Source organism: Calidris pugnax, unplaced genomic scaffold (genome assembly GCF_001431845.1).
Source record: "Calidris pugnax isolate Ruff unplaced genomic scaffold, ASM143184v1 scaffold20, whole genome shotgun sequence".
Lineage (NCBI taxonomy): Eukaryota > Metazoa > Chordata > Aves > Charadriiformes > Scolopacidae > Calidris > Calidris pugnax.
The window spans coordinates 20,737,129-20,747,671 of NW_015094510.1; the positions used below are offsets into that span (position 1 = coordinate 20,737,129).

General features: G+C 39.3%; 1 protein-coding gene across 9 annotated transcripts in view; it reads right to left on the bottom strand.

Annotated features, from left to right (window-relative positions):
- Positions 1–10,537, bottom strand: part of NBEA (neurobeachin) — a 506,029-nt gene extending 495,492 nt beyond the window's left edge. For all 9 annotated transcript variants that reach the window (XM_014965903.1, XM_014965897.1, XM_014965904.1 and 6 more), the window contains exon 1: positions 10,314–10,537. In XM_014965903.1, the coding sequence (XP_014821389.1) occupies positions 10,314–10,481 (168 nt within the window). In that variant the 5' untranslated portion in view covers positions 10,482–10,537. The remainder of the gene's footprint in view (positions 1–10,313) is intronic.
- Between the last annotated feature and the right edge of the window lie 6 nt (positions 10,538–10,543).

Below are 10,543 nucleotides of genomic sequence, written 5' to 3' on the forward strand. Positions count from 1 at the left end.
TTTTCTTTCTTGGCTGCATGTGGTGCAAATTGTCCTTTGCTGGGTGAGGCATAGCAATATTGACTGGATTATTTGTGGTAGAGATTGGAGCTCATACTGTGAGATGAGGAAAAGGGTTGCTATAATTAAAAGGCTTCCCAGACTCCACCTCCCACTTTTTGGAAAGGGAGCACTATTATCTGTACAAGGAGAATAAAGATCTAAACGTGCGAATGATTAAGGGATTGAAACATCTGACACACAAAGGCAGGCTGAAGAGAGCTGGGATTGTTTAGCCTTAAGAGAAGGTTTGAAGAGATCTTATAAATGTGTATGTGTCTTTGTAGGGGAGTAGGGAGTAGAGACGAGGGAGCCAGACTCTTCTCAGGGGTATCCAGTGACAGCACAAGTAGCAACAGCCACAGGAAACTCCACTTACACCTAACTAAACACTCAACGTGGGAGTGTCCATCCTTAGAAATACCCAAAACCCAGCCACACAAGGCCTTGAACAACTTGTTCTAGTTGTTCCCTGCTTTGAGCACAGATTTTTTGCCTAGAGACCTCCATCCCCAGCTGTTCCACAATTCTTTGAAACTTCTGTGATTCTGCTAGTTTATGAAAGTGCTCTGCCAATGAAATTTCAGGAGGATGTTGTAGTGCTAGCGCCAAAGAGGAGAAGGGAGATGCATGGTCATTAACAGAGGGGGAAAAAAAACCCAACACAACAAAACAGTGTGTTGCATATAAGCCCAACACAGTATGTTGAAGTTTCTTTTCAGATGGACTCAATTTACTTAAGCCTTGCAGAGCAGATGCAACTCTAACAGGCTCTTCTGAATCTTTCTGCATTCACATGATGTTCTATAGGATATCAAAAGATGCAACGGAGGCTGCAACACTTCCACAAGGAACAGAATGGATGAGACAGTCTTTCAAATCACTTAAAAGTTGCATAAAACAAACCAAACAAAAAACCAGAAGACTTCTGCAGGTCATTTGGCAGTATACATGCCATAGCTGAAGACAAAGAAGCAGCAGCAAAGAAGATGTTTGGAACCCCAGAGACTAAAGCACGGAACAGAAGCTCCGTAACACTCTTTAGGGGAAAAGAATTAGAAGAATGGAGTAGCTCCCAACTCCAGAGTCTTGCTTGGAAGACCTTATTCAGTCAAATGCAGGCTTACACAAATGTTTCTTTAAGTTTCAGCTATTCAGCATATAAATACTAACATCCAAGTAGCCATCAGTCACACATACAACTCACAAATACCACACACCTTGCCATTAGCCAAAACAAATAGTGTATTGCACTGGAGGAGCTGAAGGAAAAGAGGGGATGCTGATACCAATTTTTTGACAATTTACACACACCTTGCCACATAGTGTATTGCACTGGAGGAGCTGAAGGAAAAGAGGGGATGCTGATACCAATTTTTTGACAATTTTATGTCAGCAAATTTCTTCTTCATAGAGGAACACGTTGAGGGAAACAATCCTATTGGATGTGTAAACACCGAGTTTAAAATAACGGCTTTGATTGGAGCTCTCAATCTCAAAAGAAAACAGCATAAATCAACAGCCATGAAAGCGTAACATACCCCTAAGTAAGGTTCTTTACCTCTTTCTGTAACTAAACATAGCCACAATGCAGATTTCAGAGGCCTCTTGGTAAGTTTCATTTATTAAGATACAAACTACTATTTGAAAAGGGATGAAGCTGCTTTCTTCCTACACAAAATTGCCTTTTTTCAACCCCCCCTCATTTCAGGCAACAGCTCTTGCCCCATTCTCTCAACATTCCAATTCCCGCAATTAAACAGCTGCAGTTAATGCCCTTCTGCAAAGATGCTGAATCCCCAAGTCCATTTTCTAACCACTGGGAAGCTCATTCTCCCTGCCTAACAGCCTCAGATATACTAGTTCACATTTACTCACATTCTGGAGATGCTACACAATTGGAGCTGACAAAATTCTGTAGCTACATTCTAATGTATACGTCCTACTGGAAGAGACAGAGAACTTTCCCATTCTGCTAGCTATAAAACACAAATTCAGCTTTGAGCAGGAACGCTCCCCTGATTTTTAAGTAATCATTTTCTTTTTTCTTTTTTTTTTTTCAATTGAAGGTTCGTAACACTAAAAGTGAAATAGGAAGATTTTTAGCTCTCAATTAAATCAAGAAATATTTTTTGGATGTGGTGAACTACACAAAGTATTGCTGAAGAGTAAGAGCAAACTCTGATCAGTCAGGCATGAGCAATCCAAGACAGGACTTGGCTTCAGCCAGTTCATTACTAGCTTGAACGTGTATTTCACGCTTACTACTCTATATTTAATGAAAGTACATCTTATTGTTTTCTATAATTCTGTAGCAGGAAAAAGGCTTTGTTTCAATAGGTTTGTACGGGCTCCTTTGTGAATCAAAGGACACACTGTTTCCAAATTCGCATTTGTGTTTATAAATATGCAAAACATTTTATTTTTAAAAAATAGAAGAGAAAAAAATGAAAAAAAAACCCTGTTGCAGTGGCTCTTGAATTATGTAAAAGTCAAGAAAAATTAAAAAAGAGTTTTATGCAATTGAATATTTATCACAGAATATGAAGACTTAAAAGGCAAAAAAAATAATAGTGATATCACATAAAACTGATTACAATGCCATATTGCTGATAATGGAGTTAGTTTATAAGGCTCTACTCAGAGAATGATTTCCATCCTTCTGTCTACACTGTCCCAGTACTAAAAAAGCCATCAGATATCAAAAAGCATGACATGAATAACAACTTCCTTTCCAAGTAAATATCTTGCCCTATCTCATTTTTAGCTAATTCCAAAACCTAATACCTATTCTGCATAGTTAAGAAATGCTTCCAACTGTAAACAAAAGGGCAGTGAAAAAACCATCATTTTCCAAATATAGAAGTCAGGCATTTGTAAGCTTTGAATAGCAAAAGCAGTATTCACATTTATGCAAGCTTTCAGTGAATTGTTATGTTGGAACAATTTCACTGATGCAACCCAATTTTAAATTAAAGCAGGGTAGTCACATTATAGGGTTTCATTAATATAAACGAATTGACATCACTGGTATAAATCTCAGTAACACCAAAACTACTTAGACTTACCTATTTACTGACAATTATTATTTCCTATGTACTTCAAAACTAGAATAAATTCTAAATGACAAAGGTTATCAGAAAGCAAATTTTAGCAGAGAGTCAGTACGTTGATCGGAAGTTGAAGTGCTTCTCTACTGGAAATACCAGATAATCTTTCTCTTAGAGATGAATGTCATTAACAGTCTTCCTAATCTGGAGGTTATGAAACTATAGTTCAAATAGCTGAAATCCATCATAATCCTATAGTTGAAACAGGTATTTCTATCATTAAGAAAGCAATATGTGGCTCTTCACAAATAATCATTTTTTCCCTTGTTTTTATTGTTCATTATCTTTATGCTGAATATCATATACTGAACATTGTACTGTACATCCAAGCCAAACCCTTGCAAGACAGAAGTGCGAGGTAGATCATCAAATTCAAAACTGATGTTTCAAAAGATCTGCTGCCTCTGATTAGAAAAGAAAGTTCTAAATTTGATTCAGATTTAAAGAAAGCTTAAGGGTTCTGTCTACCCAAGAATTAATAAAACTCCACAATGGGATATTTCCAAAAATATCAATGGTAGTTAGGGCTCAAATTCCATCGCAAAACAAATGGAACTTCATCAACATAAACACACACTACTACACTGACCCTTTGGCCACCAGGCACATGCAAGATATCAACTAATAAGGTAGCCACAACTATGCTGTTCTGTGTAAAATACTACAAAATGCTGTAGTAACAGGAGAGCAATATAAGTTGATTTGAAATGGCAGATTTATCAAGGCAGGCTAAAACACAAAACCAAAAAAGTGCAGTATGAAGTAGTGAACGGGTAAGATTATGAGATTTAAAATAGCTTGGATAGGTTATTAAGTTAACACAGCTGTGTTAATACTGTGTACAGTATTTATCATGATATAGAAGTCTCAGTTTTGGTACTAACCAAATCACAGATTTCATTCCACTTTGACTAAATTGAATATGGCATGAAAGAGGAACAAACACTTCAGTAGGAATTCACAGAGATGGTAATGCAGTTTTTGGGTGTCAGGTTTTGGTGGAGGTTTTTTTAAGGACATAATATAGACAGAGATTCATATATTTGAAAAGTATGAGTGGAGACACTGAAAAGCACTAACACGAAAGAAAAACAACCTGCACCACAGCCTCCTAGACATCAACATCATGAATGTAATGAGCCATGCCCCTTGACTTCTACCCCTTTGATTACTCATCAGAAAACCACAGGGCCAGGAGGGGGACAGTGGGGGAAAACATGGAGGAGACAGAAAGATTAGTGTATAACTGAGCACACAGTTAAATGCTTGGTCTTGTTAAACATGTGGTTTAAACGGGAAATCAGGTCACAATTTTGTAAAAATAGCATCTTGATAGAGAAAGGTGCTAACCCTTTGCTTGATGCAAAGGGGTCTCAGGTGAGAGTAGGGGTAAAGGTCAAAATTTGAGGTGTTTTATTAACACAAGTTTCAGGAATTTATTACTTTTGTGTGACAAAAATAATAAAAAAAGCCTTTCGGTATTCACCTCCCTTACAATCCATGAACTGAATCCTGAAAAGACAAGTAAGATGTAAAGTTAAGAAGAAAATAGCTGTTCAGAGTTAAGTAGTAAGGAATACTCAGTGATGTGCTCACCATGACAGACTTTAAAAAGTTATCACCTATAGAAATGTATCAATCCATCATACCAAAACCACAGCAGATTCCAAGCCACCTGCTGAGATATCACTAGTACTTCATGACTGATACAAGGACTGAAAAAACTTCCCACCCATAAACACCTACTGTCAAAGATTAGATCATATATACTAAAAGAAATTAAGTGAACATTCAGTCATTCAAAGATCTTCTGTAACCAAAACCAAGTTTTCCATGAAAGTATTAGACAATGACAACAGCTACAGTACTCTTCAGTAGCTGCCCATGGAATGCTATCATGAACTCTCACGCTGGATACTGCTCTTTTCATATAGCTCTGGTAGCTTCTACAGTAATGTCCAGACATAGTTTAGTATGGAGATAACATGAGAAGGATAAAAAGAGACTAGTGGGGCAGACAGTAACTTGGAACAAGGACTGCCATCTCCAGTTAAGTATTACCTAAAACAAAACACACACACACAAAATATCAAAAAATATTGAAACCACTTCAAAACTCCCTCAAACTTCACTTTTTTTCATAATACTATCAACAATTATCTATAAAAATTGGAAGCCTTCTGCCAAGAGAATGGAGTAAGATTCTCAAGCCTGCAAAGCTAGTTCCACAAGAAAAACAGAAGTCTCATGATGAAGGCTACAGCTCACGAGGCCCACGTTTTCTCAGAGTACATCATCATTCAATGAACAAAAGTGATTCTTCCACCCCACACAAGAGCAGAACTGTGCCACAGGATGTTGTAGCAACCAAAAGTGCAAATGGATTCAGAGAACTCAAGTACCAAAAGCAACCTCAGATTAAGATGACCCTAGGCCAATGTTTGAAGAAGCACCAAAGGAAAAGAGTTTTCTTATATGTGCCTCCCTTTACATTTTTCCTTATGACCACTACCATGGAAAGCCTGTAGGGTGAGAAGCATCTCTCACATAATCCAACCCATTTGCTCTGAAGTTGCAAATGCCACTCCTACAAGCACACAACGTGACAGAGCACTAAAAAACAGCTTACCTCAGTGATGGCTGACTAACACACAAGTAGGATGGAACAGCCAAGAAAATAAGAAGAACTAGGCAGAAGCGTGGGCTGTAGTCAACAAGAACAGCAAGAGACTTTTTGAACTATGCCTGGTGTTTGACCTACTTCTTATAAGTGCACTCTAGCCTGACAAAACATATATAAAAGCTTTCCAGATTGCACAAGGAGAACCTTGGTCAGCTACACCTGTATCAGATTGAAATCCGTTCAAATCTGCATCACATCATCTGTTCAAGACGCACAGGCAAAACGAGCAGCATGTGTCAGCACCAGTCACAATTTTTTAGTATCAGTCTGCTTCCTGTTCACCTTTCTTATTTCGCACTACCATAGAATCAGCACTACAAAACTCAAAATAAAAAACTCTATGAAATTCAAACTGGAACAGAGAAAGCCTTCTAAATGCTAAGAAACAATGCAGTTCACAGAGTCATGTTTGATGAAAGCTGGCCATACAAGAGACAGTTCAAAATAAACACTGAAGGAAAAATTCCCAACAGCATTAAAATACTGGAAAAGCAGATAATTAAGGAAACGAGACACAAAAAAGAAAGGAATGGCATTCAAGAAATATAATAGAAAATCTAATTAAAGCCACATGTGGAAATTTTACACTAGAAAATATGTGAAACAAAAATACATTGGAACTAGAAGAATACAGGTGGACAAACTGACCCACTTCCACTTTAATATCATATTTGCTGGAGCACATGGTGAAGAACTTTATTTGAGACATCAGTCTAACACATATCGTAAGTACAAAAGGGTATCAAGAAGCAAAGGAATCATGGAGAATAACAACAAGCACATCTATCATAGCAATAACAACATCCTTGACAGTACTCTAAGAAAATTAATAGGGCTGTACAAAGGGGAAAGGCCTCCTCATCAACAGAAGCACAGAACTGGTGTCAAAATATCCCCAAAGAGAAATCACTAAGAGCAATTAGAAGATTATGTTGTTTGCAAGGAAAGCCTTTTCCAGTTTGGTGCTTTGCAGTACACAAGGGTCAGTGAACACACATCTCAGGGAGAGCCTGCTGAACCCGGGAATTCCTATTACATTCATGGACCAAAATCAAAATAAGCACCGTCACAGAAGAGTATGTGAGGTATGATGAGGATTTCCCTTCTACTTCCAGAAATGTAGAAAGAATACAATATTTGGTAAAAATCATTCTAGAAAAGCCTTCAGCTCGTAAGCTTTTAACATCTTCTGACCTTCATACTGTTAACGTTAGCAGGTATTTTTTTTAAGGACAACTTTAAGTAGTTTATAGGTGTTGGCATATAAATGACTGAACCCTCTATTATGTCTTCCACTAGTGTCAAACAATGAAAAATAACACAAGCAATACTAGAAATTCTACTGAGCGATACTCCATTGAACGCATTCACCAGTATAACAGAACTTTGAACACGCAGTAAGTTCAGAGGAAAAGAAGTGTCACTAAGAAAAAGAAAAGCATCAAGAGAAACAGCTAATCCCATAAACAGCATAGGCATGCCCAAAGAACAAAATACTGCCTGAGCTGAAAGCGAACTGTTACAATTTGGCAAAGCTGAAAATCCAACAACGTATTAGACACGGAAAGAGATTTTCAGCACTGCATGAAAAGCACTTCATCACCTCACAGATACAGTGATTTATTGTATCCATCAACATCAGAAGACACCACATGATGCAAGTCTGAAATGCAGCAATAGAGACCACAGTGTGGGGCCATCAAAACAAACATTTAAAGGGAAAAACTGTCTAAGAGAAACCCTAAGAGGAAAACTTAACAGGAAAGAAGAGTAGCCATCTCCACGACAAGGGCAAGTCAAACCAAAGTTTTGTCTCAGACATTTGCTGCTGCTGCTTCCATGCAGATGCTGGAAGAACGAATAGACTTGTTTAAGCTTTACAGAGAAGAGAGCAGTGATCTCAGATGAGAAAATTTTTAAAAGTATCTCAATCTTTAACTTCTGATTCTCTCCAATACTGAAAGAAGTCTCAGCTATGCAGAATTCCGATACTAAAGAGCTATTACTAAATGGCTTATAGATACCCAATATGGTACAGTATAAGTTATAATTCTCTCAGAGACTTAATGTATCACCTGACATCAGCTCCTTAAGAACTGTCCATTCATTATCACACCTGCATCAAAAGTCATTCAGAAATAGTACAGGTAAAGAATGAAGGAAAAAAATAATCAAAAACTAAATCAAGTTCTCTCCACTCACACCCACCCCTCCAAAGAATGCTTCTAAAATACAAAACTGCATTTTATTTAAAGTTACTGTTAAAACCCTTAATACAGAATCAGATAACGTTTAGTAGTTTAGGGATATGCCACCAGCTTTACTTTGTATCTGCCATATTCACTGTTTGTTTTACATGCAAGTAAATTAACTTTCAAATATACAAGCATAAGTTTGAGACATTCACTGCCCAGAGAAGAAAAAGATTAGCAGACACAATATAACCTCTCTCTGCTGTGGGAATACTGACTATTGTATATTAGAGTCCATCTGTTAAGTAATGACTGATCCAGAATGCATCGCTACTGCAGCAGACTCCCAATCAGTTTCACATTCATACACATCTCCTAATGCTGAGAGCACTGTTAAACACTCCTGCATTTATTTCAAAATATAAACATAGTTTTCAGCAATAGGAACCAATTAGCAGGTGGATCTGATATGCAAGCACTGTAATATGCACTGCATGTCCTCCACACAAATACCAAAAACACATCCTAATCTCCCCCCACCAAAGACAATCCAATGTTAGTTCAGTTGCTGATGCATTAACAGCCAGAATTAAAATAAGCTTAAATATCAGTAAAAAGAACGAAAGAAGAAAGAAAACCACAAAAGGACTAAACATTTTTGAATCTGTCATGATCCATATAAAGCCGGTTAATAAGGTAACTGCATGCCTTTCCCTTATTTTGACTGTACTTTTAAAGGAATGGGTAATAATCCAATAAAGTTATGATGACTTCTACCACACTTGTACAAAAAAAAAATATTTACAAATCACGTTTCAGTGTGAAAAAGCTTCTGGGGAGGAGTGAGAAATATACTAGATTACTGCTTTGACACATTCACAAAACTATCAGGGCTTTAACCCTGTGTGTTCAGATAAGCCATAAATATTAAAATGATCTGACCAAACCATGTCTTTCCCTGCATGCTGCAGCTTCTCCATTCAGTCTGCTAGGTCAAATGCAAATAACCATCAAACAGAAGAACACATCCTTTTAAAGTGCTTGAAACAAAATACATTCTTTACATGACTTTGTTTAAAATGAGTGTAGGTTAGAAGCATTAAACTCATTTGAAACAAAGGCAGTTCCAATTAATTGCCATTCAGTTTTGAGCAGTCATTTTTCTATCATATTTTACATGCAAAAATTGAGGATATTTCATTGACTGAACTGCTTCAAAAGCTTTGCTGCAGCAAATCTTGCATGCAGGAGCAGCACCAAATTGCACATAATTGAAAGTGATTCATTTTTAGATCCACTCGTTTGGCTTCTGTAGGTTCCTCAGGCTTTGGTGTAGGTAGCGCAAAAACATTAAGTCATACAGTCCTGCAGTAACTCTTTCACTCCATGAAGTAAGCAGATGACTAAGGAGCTACATTTTAGCATCCTCTCCTCATTTCAAGCTGTTTACCAGTGCACAATAGTGTTTTGCAACACACAGACCTTAAACAAAATTAGCAACAGCACTTACTTTGCAGACAAGAATGTGTTTTGGAAAGCATGGCAGATTATTAAGACATGAGCAACCCAACACAATGCTGCAATACAACTAACTCTTTATTACAGATATTAAAGTGTACTAAATCCTTGCAAAAATCTCCCTCCTCCCCACTTCCTCTACATTAAATACTCAACTAGCTCTGAGCTAACAGGGTTAAACCCTTCACATGTTTCAGCCACTAAGAAAAGATACCAGCTCGGGCTGCTTTTTTTTTTTTAATCTTTTTCAATTAAAAACAGACGCTACGTTCACACCACTCTCTTTCCAGTGAGGAAGGCACCAGGCTATAGGGCAGCATCCAGAACCCGAAAACTGCAAAATTATTTAATCTCCTTATTTTTCCTTTTTTTTACATTGTGAATTGCACACACTCCACTCCTGCAGGAGCCGGCCGGGGGGAGGCGGTGGGAAGGGGCAGAGCGGCCTGTCTGTTCTGGGTAGGGTCCTGCCTGGAGTTTAGGGAGCGCTGAGGGGGCTTCTGTCACAGACGGGGCGAGGAGAAGAGCGGGTCGTGGCACCGGCCAGGAGAGAGGGGACCGGGAGGAGTTTGGGAAGGGAAGATGGTCGGAGAAGGGCCGTGCGTGTAGGAGGGACACAGGGGCTGGGAAAATGAAGGTCCCTTTCGGGTGGCAGAGGGGCGGGGGGCGAGCGGGGAGCAGCCGCGGGAGGGGGGTGGGCTGCTCGGGCCGGTGCCCGGGGACCCCCCTGCCCGCCGGGGCGTCAGCGGGGCGGGGTGCCCGGCCGCTTACCAGGTTCAGCACCGTCTCCACGATGTCCCGGTTGCTGACCTCCCCGACCTGGATGAGTCCGATGAGGACGGCGAATTTCATCCGGATATTGCGGATCGGCACCGACGGGTTAATCATCCCCGCGGGGAGCACGACGGACCCGGAGCCCGACGCCCTCAGCTCCCCCATCACCGCGACGCCGCTGCCGCCTCCGCCGCCTCCACCGCCGGTCCCGACGGAGATGAGTCCCG